At 49.7% G+C, this 16,246-nt stretch overlaps 2 protein-coding genes and 5 non-coding genes across 11 annotated transcripts; 4 read left to right on the forward strand and 3 right to left on the reverse strand.

The window, feature by feature from the left end:
- Nucleotides 1–219: 219 nt before the first annotated feature.
- Nucleotides 220–356, reverse strand: LOC138392752 (U8 small nucleolar RNA). Its single transcript, XR_011235029.1, has one exon. It is a non-coding gene; the product is annotated as a U8 small nucleolar RNA (small nucleolar RNA).
- Nucleotides 357–885: 529 nt separating this feature from the next.
- Nucleotides 886–2,682, reverse strand: TMEM107 (transmembrane protein 107). Of its 5 annotated transcripts, none has more exons than XM_069483346.1 (5): nucleotides 2,596–2,682; nucleotides 2,341–2,408; nucleotides 2,138–2,238; nucleotides 1,304–1,379; nucleotides 886–1,042 (listed from the first exon to the last, which is right to left on the reverse strand). In XM_069483346.1, the coding sequence occupies exons 1-5, from the start codon at nucleotides 2,680–2,682 to the stop codon at nucleotides 973–975; spliced, it is 402 nt and encodes a 133-aa protein (XP_069339447.1). In that variant the 3' UTR covers nucleotides 886–972. The 5 variants fall into 5 exon arrangements, with proteins under 5 accessions (XP_069339447.1, XP_069339445.1, XP_069339448.1 ...); XM_069483344.1 differs by having other exon boundaries at nucleotides 1,283–1,379; XM_069483347.1 differs by having other exon boundaries at nucleotides 2,138–2,256.
- A 5,414-nt stretch (nucleotides 2,683–8,096) lies between these two features.
- TRNAW-CCA (transfer RNA tryptophan (anticodon CCA)) lies at nucleotides 8,097–8,168 on the forward strand. Its single transcript has one exon. It is a non-coding gene; the product is annotated as a tRNA-Trp (tRNA).
- Nucleotides 8,169–8,591: 423 nt separating this feature from the next.
- On the forward strand, nucleotides 8,592–8,673 carry TRNAS-GCU (transfer RNA serine (anticodon GCU)). The gene has a single exon. It is a non-coding gene; the product is annotated as a tRNA-Ser (tRNA).
- Nucleotides 8,674–8,907: 234 nt separating this feature from the next.
- Nucleotides 8,908–8,981, forward strand: TRNAT-AGU (transfer RNA threonine (anticodon AGU)). The gene has a single exon. It is a non-coding gene; the product is annotated as a tRNA-Thr (tRNA).
- Nucleotides 8,982–9,379: 398 nt separating this feature from the next.
- Nucleotides 9,380–9,453, forward strand: TRNAI-AAU (transfer RNA isoleucine (anticodon AAU)). The gene has a single exon. It is a non-coding gene; the product is annotated as a tRNA-Ile (tRNA).
- A 678-nt stretch (nucleotides 9,454–10,131) lies between these two features.
- Nucleotides 10,132–14,385, reverse strand: BORCS6 (BLOC-1 related complex subunit 6). The gene has a single exon (XM_069483349.1). It carries the CDS (start codon nucleotides 11,930–11,932, stop codon nucleotides 10,850–10,852), a length of 1,083 nt encoding a protein of 360 aa, XP_069339450.1. The 5' UTR covers nucleotides 11,933–14,385; the 3' UTR covers nucleotides 10,132–10,849.
- Nucleotides 14,386–16,246: the final 1,861 nt, after the last annotated feature.

Below are 16,246 nucleotides of genomic sequence, written 5' to 3' on the forward strand. Positions count from 1 at the left end.
GCTATGCGGTAAAAAAACTACCAAAAACAAAACCTTACACCCAAACTTGAACTCACAATACAGAGAAAAAGAAAATATACAAAATGCCCACAAGTTTCACCAACAAATATCGAACAAGTCAGTACCCCCCATACTAAACAAAAATGTAAACAACAAATAAAACTTAAACACTTCATTTCAAAATCATAGAATAAAAAAGTTGATAGATCGTCAGGAAGAATCAGATAGGAGCAATCAGGGTGTTGCAAGTCCTGATTACGCAGAGACGTATAATCACGTATCATACGAGCTCCAATCATCATTTTCTAATCTGTTCTCCATACGGAGAAACAGGTAAGGATTAACCCACCTGACGATAACTGTGTTTTCATGACATTCCGTACTCATTGTATAACATACCACTATAAGCTAGGGTGACCAAAGAATGCGTAAGTCCTAGTAACCAGCCATTTAAGGTCGTTTCAATTATATTGCTGCATATTTTTTAGTAGCTTTAAAATATACATATATTTTTTATTCTGTTCGGCTGCGGAAAAAGGATAAACAATTCCTCCCAGAATGCTCCGCTCATTCTGATGGAGCGCTAGCCGTAGGCGCCATTTATTTACATATCTCCGCCCACTGCCTTCCGCCAGACATATACCGTAATAATCACAATAGAAGCGATACCTTCTATCTTATGCTCTGCAGGACTGGAAAACAGCCTTTCTTTTTTCTCCAGTAGTTTGGCCAAACTAATTGTCCCGTGAAAATTGTATAACTCTTAATCTTACCATAAAATATATTTTATTACAAAGTACTAAATAAACAATGCTATTCCCATACTTGGGAGATGATTTTACCAACACTGACATCTTCCACCAGAAGCAGTTTCAGGGGCAAGGACGGAAGCCTATGCCTTCCTCCTTCCAGGAATGGTAAGCAGCCCTTGCTCCTCTGGACTTCATCCTTAAGTTCCCGTCATTAAGGTGATCAGAAAGGTTTCTTTTTCAGCCCAAATACGGCGAGGAATAACGCCATTTCAGTAACAGCTGGGAGCGCGCTGCAGAAGGCAGGTGGTAGGTTCAGGGCCCCTTCCAATGTAAATAACCAATTCTCCAAACCAGAGACCCCACCCCCAAAGTGTAGGGAGAGTGGGATAGGGGTTGTGTGAAACTTCAAAAGACTCCAGGATGAATGGATCTGGCATTTCACACGTACAGGAAAGGGCTGGGTGGGGGAAAATCTTCAGAGGTGGGGGAAACCTTCCTCCCTCATCCCCAAATATTTGGTGCTACCACACCTGCAGATGGCAAAAATGTACCAGTACGTTGTGCACTCCCAACGCTCGAATATGAAGAAAGAAAGAGCCACAGATGCACTACAGTGAGCCCCAATGGCTTGGAAAGCATCAGAGTCAAGGAAAGTTCTTTAGATGGACAAGTAGTGATGGGCCAGAAAAGGACAGTGGTGTGACGGGGCTGGCATCAGCACTCAGGTTCATCTCTTGCTCTCTCACCATACTGTAAGGGCTAGAGTCAGCAGCCCTGCCTTCTTACTTTTAGGACAGCCAAGTGAGGAGAGGCCAGACCTGAGCCTCCACAGAGGGACCTCGGGCTAAGCCCACCCCATTTCTAAGGGCCAACTTGGACCCTTCAGGTGGGGTATGAGTAGGGTCCTCACCTACCCCAGGCAAGGCAGGAATGCTCACAGCGACTTGACACACTCTGCGGGCATCCGCCTCTAGTGCCCTGGTCCTCCTGACCCACAATTCAAGAGTCAAGAGCCCTCCCTGATCCATGTACCTCACTTCCTTTGTCTTTTCTGAGTTCCTATAGTGCTTTATCTCTTTACACACTCCTATAGCATAGTGCTTATCACACTGAATTACAGGTGTGTGTCTGCCTCCTCCTCAAGGTAGAAAACTCTGTTTTACTCTCATTTTGCAATCTCCAGTGACTGTTGCCTAGCAAGGTTTAGTAAATGTTTGAATATTATATTAAATCTCTCACAATGCCTAAGATCTTTTAACTGGAGAGATTCTTGCCGGCTAGGGCAGGTAACTATTGTGCCAGAGAGGCCTAGCTACGTGGCTGTAGGGAGTCGAGTCGTAATGTAAATGGGGTCGTGTGGGAAAGGTGGGCGGCAAAAAGGATACAGATGAGGCTCTGGGTGCTGTTAAACATGGAGACTCCTGAGAGGAAACCGGCCAGCTCCACTGCAAAGAGGCCCAGGGTGACAGAGAGCGCTACCACCAGCCTGCAGAGAGGAAGGGGACTGGCTCAGGCCTTCTGGACTTCTTTTCAGACCCCTCCACTCTCACCACCTCTTTGTTCTGACCACCCTGGCCCAAGAGCTCACTGAGTGTCCTGCTTCTCATACTCCTCGGGGGTGAACCTGAGTGGGAGGCAGGCCAGGATGTTGCTGTCCTGGGAGCAGAGCAGAGAGAAAGAAGTGAAAAAAGGGTGGGCTGCGGGGCAGACCTGGGGGCGGCGGGGAATGGGAGGACCCAGTGGGTAAGACCCTCGAGGAAAGGGCACGGCTGGGCTGGGACCACTCCGAGTTGGGAATGGCGGGGGGGCAGGGGCGGGTAACGAGAACAGTCGCGGGTCTTACGCGGGACCAGAATAAGGTGATGACGACCACTAGATGCGCCAGGAGCGTCAGGAAGCGAGAGGGCACGAGCCCGGAGATCCGGCCCATGGTCCTCGGGGACAGGAGCACCGCCAGGCGTGGAGGCCGTGATCTCTGAGGTTGGAAGTTCAGGGACGACCACTCTTGAAGTCTCCCCGGAAAGCAGGCAAAATCTCGACGAACACCTCCTTCCCGCTCGCTGAGGCACCGCCCAGTTGCCTTGGTAACTGCGTACGCGGGCCCAGCGTCTAGGGCTCTAAAAATCTCGCGAGAGCAGTAAGTTCTCGCGCGGCGGTGGGCCTCCAGGAGTTGGGATACCCCGTTAGGTGGTGCAGACTCATGGCTGTCTCGACCGCTAGCTACCTGCGCGGAGCCAAACGACCTACACCGGAGAGTGTGCGGTGTGGCGCAGCCCTGCATTGCCCAGGTGCCCACACAGGGTCAGCGAACGGAAACCCGCCCTGCCCTAGTCCGGGGACATCCCTGCCTCCCCTAATGCCCACGCCGGGAGCTCTGCGGCCCTCTGTCCCGGCTACTGCCCAGGGTGACCCTCCGCGTGAGAGTTGATCACCCGAGGGCGCTGTCACCGCCACTCCCAAGGCACGGACACTTTTCGCTTCCCTTCTTCGCATCCTTTTAGCTTCCCATTGCTCTGGATCCCAGAGACAAGGGAACCGAACGTGGAGGGGCGGGTGCCCCTAGATTATCCGGCATTCACATATTTTCACGGAGCCCTTGATTGTCTGAGGACCCCAGGCCTGAACCTTCCTTGAGGAAGCTCCGATTTCCCCCAAACAACTTTGCTCAGATTAGTGAGGGATTTGCAGAGTGTAGAAATGGCCAGCGTCGTTGAATTAGGATGTGGATGAAAGAAGCCTTTCGGAAGCAGCGTAGAACACCGAGGCCAGAAAGACGGGGAGTGGAGGAAGGAATTGGAACAGTCCCTGTGTCCTTAGGAGGCTTAGAGCTGGCTGGGACGCAGATTCAACTCCATTTCACTATTTCTTTGAGATGCTGAGCCTCCGACATGACCCAGCTACAGTCCAAGTACCTCATACATAGGGTGACCTCACTGACCTTTGGGCCTCAATGGGGATCCCTCAAGGAACCTCCCGGCTGATTTCTCAGGAGAACAGATGGATCCTCAGGCTAAGCACACCCCATTTCTAAGGGCCAGCTTGAACCCTTCAGGTGGGGTAAGAAGAGTAGGTTCCCCACCTACCCCAGGCCACTCCCCATCTCAGTGCCTTCAAGCCTGTCTAAACTACAAGCCCAAGAGACATTCATTCATTCATTCATTCAACAAATATTTATATATTTATTGACCATCTAGTAAGTGCCAGGCACTGTGCTGGGCACTTAGGAGTACACTGATGAACAAGACAAAAGTCCATACCTTCGTCGAGTTTATATTCTAGTCAAGGAGATCAACAAACATGCCAACAAATAACAAATCTGCAAGGTAATAGGTGCTATAAATACATTTTTTTCTTTTTCTTTTCTTTTCTTTTTTTTTTTGAGACAGAGTCTCACTCTGTTGCCCAGGCTAGAGTGCCATGGCATCAGAATAGCTCACAGCAACCTCAAACTCCTGGGCTCAAGCAATCCTCCTGCCTCAGCCTCCCGAGTAGCTGGGACTACAGGCATGTGTCACCATGCCCAGCTAATTTTTTCTATATATATTTTTAAGTTGTCCATATAATTTCTTTCTGTTTTTTTAGTAGAGACGGGGTCTCGCTCTTGCTCAGGCTGGTCTCGAACTCCTGAGCTCAAAGGATCCACCCTCCTGGGACCGGCCTGCATTGTCTTTTAAACCTCACCCTCTATGAGGTAGACTCAGATAAGGAAACTGAAGCACAGAGCAATACATTTATCTGTCTGAGGCCACAGAGCCTGTAATAGGTGACACCAGGCTTCAAACCCAGTTGGACTTGAAAATCTGAGCTCTTTTTTTTTTTTTATACAAAGTTTTTTTTTTGTTTGTTTGTTTTTTTTTTGAGACAGAGTCTCACTTTGTTGCCCGGGCTAGAGTGAGTGCCATGGCGTCAGCCTAGCTCACAGCAACCTCAAACTCCTGGGCTCAAGCGATCCTACTGCCTCAGCCTCCCGAGTAGCTGGGACTACAGGCACGCGCCACCATGCCCGGCTAATTTTTTTTTCTATATATATTTTAGTTGTCCATATAATTTCTTTCTATTTTTAGTAGAGATGGGGTCTCGCTCTTGCTCAGGCTGGGAAAATCTAAGCTCTTAACCACCACATTCTTATGTCTCACTAGTCCTCAATAATTTGTAATCATTTTATTTATTACTTTACTCACTTATTGTGTCTTAGCCTAGACTGCCATAACAAAATATCATAGACTGGGTGGCGTAAACAACACATTTATTTCTCATAGTTCTGGGCTACGGGCAAGTCAAAGGCTAGGGCATGTCAAAGATCAAGCTGCAGGCGGATTCAGTTCCTGGTGATAGGTCCCTTCCTGGCTTGTAGACAGCTGCATTCTTGTTATGTGCTCACATTGTCCTTCCTCTGTGCCAGCGCATGGAGAGAGATGTCTCTGTCTTCCTTTTTTCATAAGGCCACCAATCCCATCATGAGGGCCCCACCATCAAGACCTAATCTAAATCTAATTACCTCCCAGAGGCCCACCTCCAAATACCATCACATTGGGGATTAGGGCTTCAATATATGAACTTTGGTGGTGGGGGGCACAAACATTTAGCCTATGACATTCCATCCTGGCTGCCCCCCCCAAATTCATGACCTTCTTGCACACAAAATGCATTCATTTCATTCCAACAGCTCCAATAGTCTTAACTCATTCCAGCATCAATTCTAAAGTCCAAAGTATCTTCTAAATATCATATAATCAGATAGAGGTTAGATTAAAGGTAAAATTCATTCTGTGGCAAAATTCCTCCCCAGCTGTGAGCCTGTAAAATCAGATAAGTTGTGCATTTCCCAAATACAATGGTGGGACAGGCATAGGATAGACATTCCCATTCCCCAAGGGAAAGATTGAAAGAAAAAGGTAACAGGTGCTGCCACGTGGGAGTCAGGCAACAAATAAATGAAATTCCTCAAGGTCAGGGGAAAAAAGAATCAAAGCCCAGCAGAGCCCATGCCCATTCTAAAGTGTGTGTAGAGGCTGGGCAGACGCGGTGGCTCATGCCTGTAACCCTAGCACTTTGGGAGGTCAAGGGGGATCGCTTGAGACCCTGTTTCTGCAAAAAAAAATTTAGCCTGGCATGGTGGCCCGATCCTCTAGTCCCAGCTACGCGGGAGGTTCAAGGTTGCAGTGAGCTATTATCATGCCACTGGGCGACAGAGTCAGACCTTGTCTTTTAAAAATAAATTATTAAAGTGTGTGTACGAGTTGAGGGGGGTGAGGGTAGGGACTGGTGCAGCAGCTGCTCAGCTTCAATCATCTTGAGGGAAACCAAGTCCAGTGCAGCCAGATTGCTGAGCTTTGCTCTCCTTTGTTTTGAGAGGCCAGAAACCTAGATTGTCATCCCAATCTTCAATTTTGGTCTCTAACTTTAAAACGAAAAAATTGAGAAAAAAAAAAAAATCACAAACAAACCTCGGTGGCAAAAGTATACATCCCTTCAGTCTGCCAGCTTTCAGCTTCTGGGCCAGTGCTGTCCAACAGAACTTTTTGGAAATATTATATATTGTCTCTGTCCAACATGGTAGCCAGCTAACACATGACATGTGGCTCATGGGACCGAGGAACTGAATTTTTTTTTTTTTTTTTTTTTTTTTTTTTTGAGACAGAGTCTCACTCTGTTGCCCGGGCTAGAGTGAGTGCCGTGGCGTCAGTCTAGCTCACAGCAACCTCAAACTCCTGGGCTTAAGCGATCCTACTGCCTCAGCCTCCCGAGTAGCTGGGACTACAGGCATGCACCACCATGCCCGGCTAATTGTTTGTGTATATATATATATTTTAGTTGTCCATATAATTTCTTTCTATTTTTAGTAGAGACGGGGGTCTCACTCTTGCTCAGGCTGGTCTCGAACTCCTGACCTCGAGCGATCCACCCGCCTGGGCCTCCCAGAGTGCTAGGATTACAGGCGTGAGCCACCGCGCCCGGCCTGAATTTTTAAAATTTAGTTTAATTTGAATAGCCTCACATTGAATAGCCAACCTAGTGGTTACCATATTGGGCAATGTGAACAGAGTGAAGTTATTTATTGATTTCTAAAATTTGAAAACTGTTAAAATGAAACATCAGAGTATACTCTTCACGTGTGCTGCAATCTCTCTGTGCTTAGAGAACAACTCCATGTTCCCTGGTAACCATAGTCACCGACCCAGCTTCCCTTTCTAGCAAAATTTTCTAACTCATCCCATGCTCTTCATCTACCCAGACATGTCTCCTTCTTCTGTAAGCCAGGCTCTTGCCCACCCCAGTGCTTTTGCTAAAGCCATCCCTCACTAATTTCACAAATACTTATTGAACACATATTCCAGGAATTGTGCTGGATACTAGGAATACATATTTCCAACTCTCTGGTAGTCTAATGAGGGACACACCAAGAAAACAACTAAATTATGATATTTTAAGTGTCATCTTGAAGGAGACACAGGAAAGGCCTTCTTCCCAAGAAGCGAGGAGGAGGGAGTTCCTGAGTGAGTCCTGAGTGGTCTGGAAGGGTCAGCCAAGTAACCAAGGGCTGGAAAGACCATCAAGCAATACCAGGGACAGTGGCACAAACAGTAGAGACTGTGGTGAGTTTAGGCAACTGTAAAGGAGTCAGCATGGTTGTCACATGGGGGATGAGAGGGCGTGGCAAAAGAATCAAGCAAGTTCCAGGTAGTACTAAGAATATCAATAACTGAGTAATTATTCCCAGCCAGGCTCTGAGCACTTTATCTGTAGTAAATAAACTAATAGTTATCAATCTTTAGCATTTTAAAGATGGGGACATTGAGACACAGTAGATTTTAGAAAAGTATCCTAAGCCAGGTGCGGTGTTGGGGGGTGCCTGTAGTTCCAGCTACTGGTGAGGCAAAGCCGGCTGTGTGGATGGATCACCTGAGGCTGTAGTGCACAATCATTGCGCCTGTGAATAGCCACTGCACTCCAGCCTGGGCAACACAGCAAGACCCCGTACCTAAAAAAAAAAACCAAAACACAAAGACAAAAATTTAGCCTTAATTACACAGCTGATAAGTAGCAAAGCACATGTCCCTTCAGATCCCTGGCAACCTAGTTCCAGAGCTAACATGCTTAACAGTACCACTGTATTGCTTGACTTTGGAGGCCAGCTAAGTAGTTAAGACTTAATCTCGAAGATGATGGGCTGCTAGTGTTATTAAGCCCGTCCCCACGGGTCAAGGGGACAAGCAGAGGTAACCACCTTGCAGGTGTTCAGAATAGCAGGACAGTCCTTGGTTCCCAGGTCTTGATCACTGGACCCCGGCCGCCTGGCCGCACAGTGGTCAAGAGAAGACCTGTTCACCCCTCTGGCCGGCTGACCTCGTGGCGCAACGGTAGCGCGTCTGACTCCAGATCAGAAGGTTGCGTGTTCAAATCACGTCGGGGTCACTTTTCTTCCTAAGGTTTTTATTTAATTCCCTTTATTTTCAACTGTGCTCGGACCCCAGCGTTCAGGTCAAAGATGCAATATTTCTTAGAAGCCGGAAGGGAAGGGCTTCTGGCTCGAAGTCCCGAGGCCGCCCAGTCGGAGGATCCCAACACTCTCCGGGGGCGGGGCGGGTTGCAGCGGATCCAGATACAGTAATTCTGGGCGTATAGCTGGGCTCCTGGAGACAGGCGCAGCTCGGGACCGCTCAGCTCAGAGGGAGGAGGGTCGGCTAATCGCGCAGGCAAGGAGGTCGCTTGGTCTCCGGCTTCGCGGTGCTGGGCGGGTTTCCCACCTAATGTTCTCCCCTTGGGACAGAGGCGGTCCCCACAGTCAGGAGTAAGAGTTCAGGCCCCAGAGAAGAAAGCGTGAGGCGCTTTTCCGCAGACGAGGTGGCCGAGTGGTTAAGGCGATGGACTGCTAATCCATTGTGCTCTGCACGCGTGGGTTCGAATCCCATCCTCGTCGGCTTGCCGTTACCGCGGCCTGTGCTCAGTTTTGTAGTGTCAAAACTAGTACACTCTTGTTTCTCTCAGTGTGCTCCAGCCTCATTCAGCTTCCCTGTCTCCCTAGCACTCTTTCTCTTCCCCAGCGATGTCCCTTATCCTATTACATTTTCTAGTATGGCCTCCAATCAGAGAGGGCACTTCTACCATGGATCTGATTTGGCCAGAGAAATACCCCGCGAAAGCGCTCATGGAGGGTGCCGTGGCTTAGTTGGTTAAAGCGCCTGTCTAGTAAACAGGAGATCCTGGGTTCGATTCCCAGCGGTGCCTTTGTACGTCTGTGCTTTTGCATAGGCTCTGAGAGGAGGGTCACAGGGCTTTACAGCATTAGGTCTACCAATTTCCCATGTATCCGTCTATCCTCTTTCACGGAATCCGCCGCGTGCCCTCAAGCATCTTGCGTTTCTGGTCGCGTGGGCATCATGAGCATTTTGTACCTCGTGCACGTCATATTTGCGCCTCAGCCTGCATCCAAGCGCCGAAATCACATTATCTGTGTTTGCCAGTATCGCGGCCTGGCTCACTTGCCTAAATGCTCAGTGAGTCAGTTTTCGTGTTCTACTTTCATGTCTTCTACAGCAGTCTTACCATTTCAGGTTTCCCTCGAGATAGGGTTGAGCAGTGTATGTGCACTTACATGGTTTTATAGCGACCTTTCACTTTCAGCTGGCCGGTTAGCTCAGTTGGTTAGAGCGTGGTGCTAATAACGCCAAGGTCGCGGGTTCGATCCCCGTACGGGCCACGAAATAGTGCTTTTTTTTTTTTTTAGAAGAATAGGGATTTTTAATTTTAGGGACAAAAAATGTAACTGAGGAAAGCTCTTGAAGCAATATTTCCGATCCCGGAACATTTCACGCCCGTGAGAGAAACGTATTGGATGGAGTTCAGCCTAAAGTGGGAGTGTCTTGAGGGGAACGGCTTTAGAGAAACCAGAATTCTTTCTAAATCTTACGACCATAACATGTGGCTCCTGAACTTAGTATGTGATTTGTAAACGGAAGGTGCTAGGGGTTCAGGACAAGATTTTCTCAAACTATTACATGTGGCACTGATCAGCAGAGTGTGAGAGATGGTCAGGAATGGAGCTGACAATTGTTCCCAGTCTTCTTCTCCAGCCAAGATGTCCAATCCACCCAGCTCCTGCCCCGTCCGTCAGGACCTGAGAAGACAACCCCTTCCCTTCCTCTTCTAGAACACCTGGCTTGCGTTTCTGCTTTCACCGCATCTCTGGGCCCCTCTGAGTGATGATTATCTGTGTCACATTTCCCCTCAAATCCACTGCCTAAGAGCAGGAACCATATCCTTCTCCATCAAGCCTGGGACCCCCACCCCACTCCCAGCAGGGGCCACAAGACCCACCCTCACTCCCATTCCTTTAGCTCATCAGTCACTGCAGCCCCACACAGACACAGCGTCAGCCTTAGCAGCAGCAGCACTTTAATTCCACAAAAACTCAGAAAGCCAAAACTGATTAGAACACTCCACAACAGGTGGGCTTCAAACCCAGCAACAATTCTACCGGAACCCTGAGAGCAGTGGGATACCTCCCACCTCACCCTCTCCACCGTGCGATGCATTCCTCCCAGCTCCACCCCGGTTCTGGCTGGGAAAGTGGTATGGTAGAGGCCAGAGGGCAGAAGCAGGAGGTTATCCATCTCTAGGTGTCCATCCTTGCCTGCATGGTATTTGGCCAAGGACTACTCAAGCTCCCCTAACCCCTGGCACCTGAGATGTGGCCTTTGGAGTTAGGATGGCCACAGTGGGGGCTGGGTCCTTCTCCGTTCCCTTATCTTGATCACATATGGGAATCACGTCTTCACCTTCAAGCCAAGTCCTAAAACCCTTTGTTTCCAGGGATGGTGCTCTGGTTAGGGAGGAGAGTTGGAAAGAACAGGTTAGCTGCAGGTGGCCAACTGAATAGAAGCAGAGCAACATCCCTCCCCACCAGGACAGCCTTAGAACTTCCCCATATACACCGGCCTAAGGCCCAGAGAGGACACCGGCCGGCTAAACGCATCTGGGTGAGCCTCCAACACATAGGCCTCCCTCAGCCAGCAGTTCCCATAGGGCTCCTTGAAGAATCCTTAGGGTCCTGCTGGACCCTGGCCTGGCTAGCCCGGCCTCTCCTGCTCCACTAGTCACTTGCACAGGGCCTCCAACACCTCCAGAGTGCGTCGGATATCCCGGACTTGGCGCGCCAGCCCCTGAACCGGCTGCAGAGCCCGCTCCAGCTCCTCGCAGCGCGCCAGCAGGGTGTACATGCCCTTGATGCTCATGTCCACGGCTTCTCCTAAGGAGTCCACGGCGTCGCGGTAGGTCTGAATGCAGCCCACGCTCAGCGCGGTCAGCTCCTGCACCGCGCCACCCAATCCGCGAAGCAGACGGTCCACCCGGCCGCCCAGCTCCCGACTCAGCCGCTCCAGATCCCGCAGCACGTCGGGGTCGATGGGCGGGATGACTGGTGTGGGTGTGGCTGCAGGCGCTGGGCAGGGCCGCGCAGGGGCAGGGGGCAGGGGTGGAGGGACGCCACTCAGACGGATCTTGAGTTGCAGGTTGTTGGCGACAAAGTGGGTGAGGTCGCCGTGGCGGCTCACTGTACCCTCCAGCTCCAGGGGGCTGGAGATGGTGGCCCGGCGTCCGCCGCCGGCTCCGGACTCCGCACTCCCTGCGGACCCGGCGCCGCCGCATGCCCCGCTGAGCCCGTCCAGGCTGCGGCTGTCCTGAAGGCGACTAGAGAACGAGCGGCCGGCCCTGCCAGCCGCCGCCGCCGCCTCCTCGTCGTTGTCTTCCTCCTCCTGCTGCTGCTCAACATTCATCCCGTCGCTTCCCGGGCTCCCTCGACGGCGGACCCTCTCAGACTCAGGCACGTCCTCGGGCGGCTCAGGGTCTTTGTGCCAGGAGGACAAGGGCGGGTAGTGCTCGGCACCTGGCGCCCCCCGGCGGCTCCCGGGCCCAGACAGCGTCCCTTGGGGCCCAGGCTCGTCTTCCCGAGCCTCCTGAGCCGGCCGGTGGACAACGCCGCAGCTCGAAGTCTTCGGGGACGCCCTGTGGTGGCGGCTCGCGCCCCCAACGTTCTCGGCCTCTTCCTTCCCGTACACTCGGAGGCCTGACGGCGGCTCAGAGGACGTTCGGTCTGGCCCGCCGCCGAAGATCGCGGCCTGCTGTTCCGCTGGAGCCAGAAGGTCGGCCTCGGGCCCGGGCCGCCCCCGAGGCGACTCCATACTGCAGGTGGGGGCCGGAACCGAGAAATTGGTTCGCCGGGCGCTCCAGAGGCGGTGGCGGCGCCTTTAAGGGGCGTTGGTAGAGGCGCGCCGATTGGCAGCAGGCTGACAATGGTAAGGACAGGAAGAACACTTTGATTGGTCGCGACGACCAGGAAGTCCCGGAAGAAGAGGTGTTATTGAACAGCCAAACACACGTGACAGCTAGCCGGGTGGAAAGAAGGCGGTGACAGCTTAGCTCGTTGCCCCGCCCTTTCAGAAAGCTGAGGAGGCAGATCTTAAAGTCCGAGGTCCCGAAATACCGGAGTCCTGCAGGGGCGGAGCTCAGACTCTTTTCACCCATCGTCGTCCCGCCCACAGTTATTGCTTAGCGAATGCCACAAATGGAAACAAGACTTGGGGTTCCTAGGAAGGTTCTTAGGATGGAAATAATATATCCTGCTCTGACCATCGGGGTTGAGCCGCTCCTAGTTGACTAAGGATGAAATCAGAATTTTCAGCATGAGCGTGAATGGTTCGTTCCTTCTTGCTGGGTTGACGGACCTGGCCGTTGAACTGCCCACAGCGACTCATTGTGGTCAGCGCAGCGGGCCTATGGCCTTAACTGTGCTTTTGCCCCTCTGTTCTCTGTCTCCTGCCCCCTCCACGTTGAGAGTCCCTCCCCTTGGAGGATGGTGTTTGATTTTGCCATGAGGTAAAATACTCAACAAATGAAATGATCACAAATTTTGATATGCACTATGTAGGAAATAAAGTGTTATGACTGAGAATAACTGAGCAGGCACTAGTTTAGTTAAGGGGTCAGAAAAAGGCCTCTTTGATGAAAAGGCTTTTAACTGAAAAGAACCAGAAAGAGACAGACACCTTCCAGGCAGAGGGAAGAACAACTTGGGCTAAGTCTCAGAGACAAAGAAGGCTTGATATACTCAAGGAACTTGTGGGGGAGGCTGGACACATTGAGGCGAAAACAAAATGAGTAAAGGGAAGGCCTTCAAGGGGCTGAAGAAGCAGGCAGAGGCCACATCACCTGGGCCTTGTAGTTCCTGTTAGGAATGGAGATTTCTTCTAAGTGCAATGGTGCAGCAGACACTGGAAAGGTTGTAAATTACAACATATAGCCAAAGCTCTGAAACATTGGTATTTAATAAAAACAGTTAAGTAACTCTTCTTAGCTGATAAAAGATATATTTGTTCTTATTTGGATAGAGAGATGACTGCAGGCAGGGTCATGCCAGTGTTCGGAAGTGCAACTACCCAGAACCTCCCAGCACCACCACCCTCTAGGTCCATGCCAGGGTCCCATCCAGTCATTCCTGATGATAATAACTCACTATTTCACCAGGCCTGAGGAGTCCACAATTGCAAGCTATCTATATTTTATAGTCACCTGCAGCTTGATAAAAACCCTAGTCATTCCTCTGCTTTAACAAAAAAAGCCCATATATATTTGGGCAGGGTAGATATTCCTTAGAACTGCGGTCTCCAACCCCAGGCCACAGGAAGTGAACTGTAGGCCAGTAAGAGAAGCTTCATCTGTATTTATGGCTGCACCCCATCACTGCCATCACCGCCTGAGCTCTGCCTCCTGTCAGATCAGTGGAGGCATTAGAGGCAAACAAGCTCAGGGCTCCCACTTATTCTGCGTTATGGTGAGTTGTTTAATTATTTCATTATATATTACAATGTAATAATAGAAATAAAGTGCACGATAAATGTAATGTTCATGAATCATCCTGAAACCATCCCCCCAACCCCGTCCATGGAAAAATTGTCTTCCATGAAATGAGTCCCTGGTGCCAAAAAGGTTGGGGACCACTGCCATAGAAGATGGGAGAACCCCCAGGGTGCAGTGGCTCACGCCTGTAATCCTAGCACTCTGGAAGACCGAGGCAGGTGGATCGTTTGAGCTCAGGAGTTGGAGACCAGCCTGAGCAAGAGCAAGACTCTGTCTCTACTAAAAATAGAAAGAAATTATATGGACAACTAAAAATATATATGGAAAAAATTAGCTGGGCATGGTGGCGCATGCCTGTAGTCCCAGCTACTCGGGAGGCTGAGGCAGTAGGATCACTTGAGCCCAGGAGTTTGAGGTTGCTGTGAGCTAGGCTGACGCCACGGCACTCTAGCCTGGGCAACAGAGCGAGACTCTGTCTCAAAAAAAAAAAAAAAAAAAAAAGATGGGAGAACCTCCCTTGAGAATGGGAAGCTGAGCACAGGAAAGGAGTGATGTGATGGGATCATATTTGGGGATTACTGGCTGTTGTGGAAAATGTTTCGGGGCGGGGGGTGGACACAAAGGGATAAGTAGACAAGTGAGGAGGCGGTTCCAAGTACAAGGTAATGGTAGCTCAGACTATCATGATGGCAACAGATTTGGGCATGTAGACATTCTAGATGCATCTTGAAAGTTGTAGTGGACAAATGTTGGGCTACCCAATGTCTCTTTGTTTATGTTGTTGTTTTCTATTTTATATATCTTGTAAGCCACTTTAAATTCTTTCTAGAGTAAGACAGGGTATAAATAGCATTTTAAAATACGGTTTTTAGAAAATAAAAGTTTCTATGTACATTACTGCACTTGAGAACAGCCTATGTGTTAGGTAAGAAAGGATTGTTATTCCAATCTTAAAGACTCATAACAACACACCTAATGGGTGCGGTGTGCACCATCTGGGGGATGGATACGCTTGAAGCTCTGACTCGAGTGGGGCAAGGGCAATATAGGTAACCTAAACATTTGTACCCCCATAATATGCTGAAATAAAAAAGAAAAAAAAAAAAACGACTCATGACAAATAATTTGGCCCAGGTCACATGGCCAATAAACAATGGAGGAGAATCATCTCAGGTGTGCTGACTGCAGATCTCACCCCCACCCACAGGCTTCAATAGGGTGGGGGGCAGATTACTCACCCCATATTGCCAATGTCCACATCACTCCACAGAAACGAAGGCAGGCTTTTGAGAGAGAAGGTGAGGGAGAAGTTATCCACCAACCTATCGAGGGAACAAGATCAGATCCCTTGAAAGAAGAAAGGTGGCTTTTCTGGCATCATCCATTCCGTGGTAAGGTAAGGTGCCTATCAAGTAGGAAAAATGTATAAATGTTTCAGTCAGCTGGGCTCAGCATTTCGATATCTTTTCTCAGAAGAATGCCAACTAGGGCAGTTTTCTCCCCACACTCCAGGGCACTGGCCCTTGTGTTCTCTGTAGGGTTTGTTGAGTGGGATGTGGGGTGGAATGTAGGGTTTATGTGGCATGTAGAATTTTTTTTTTTTTTTTTTTGAGACAGAGTCTCACTCTGTTGCCCAGGCTAGAGTGAGTGCCGTGGCGTCAGCCTAGCTCACAGCAACCTCAAACTCCTGAGCTCAAGGGATCCTCCTGTCTCAGCCTCCCGAGTAGCTGGGACTACAGGCATGAGCCACCATGCCCGGCTAATTTTTTCTATATATATTTTTAGCTGTCCATATAATTTCTTTCTATTTTTAGTAGAGGTGGGGTCTCTCTCTTGCTCAGGCTGGTCTCGAACTCCTGAGCTCAAAGGATCCGCCCACCTCGGCCTCCCAGAGTGCTAGGATTACAGGCGTGAGCCACCGCGCCTGGGCATGTAGAATTATGTCATGTTTTTGCATGACAGTTGGGGGGTGGCTCCTGCTCTGGATACTTGGAATTTTCATGAGTAAGGAGATGATGCCTCTTAGAAAAGTCTCTGAGGGCTGAAGCACAGATCACTGATTCTTACCATTCCTCAAAGTAGGCAGGAGAGCAGCAGTTTAGAGAGAGGGAAGAACAAATACAAAGGCATTGAGTGGAAATAAAGTTGGTATGTTTAAGGAGCAGGAAGGAGGCAGTGCTTTAATGATGGAATGGAAGAGCAGTCAGGGGTGAGCTTGGAGCAGTAGGAAGGGCTGGATCTCTTAAGAGCAGGGTTTCCCAACTCCTCACAATCATGTGGGGAGTTAAACAAACAAACAAAAATGGATGCCTCAGCTTCAACTGAGAACAATTAAATCAGAATTTCTTAGGGCAAGGCCTGAAAGTTCTATTTTCTTTTTAAGCCCTCCAGATGGTTCTAATGTGCAGCCAGGGTTGAAACCTCTGAGATAGGCCCTTACCAACGATGGTTTAGGAGTTCAGATTTTATTCTAAGGACACTGAAAAACCAAAGGAGGGTTTTGATCAGGGGAATGGCATGCTCAGACTTCAGCTGTGTGTAGAATGGACTGTAGGATGCAGGAACAGAAGCAGGGAGAACAGTTAGGAGGTTGTTGCCATAATCCAAGCTAGAAAGGACGGTGGCTTGAACCACTGAGA

This window comes from Eulemur rufifrons, chromosome 9, assembly GCF_041146395.1.
Source record: "Eulemur rufifrons isolate Redbay chromosome 9, OSU_ERuf_1, whole genome shotgun sequence".
Lineage (NCBI taxonomy): Eukaryota > Metazoa > Chordata > Mammalia > Primates > Lemuridae > Eulemur > Eulemur rufifrons.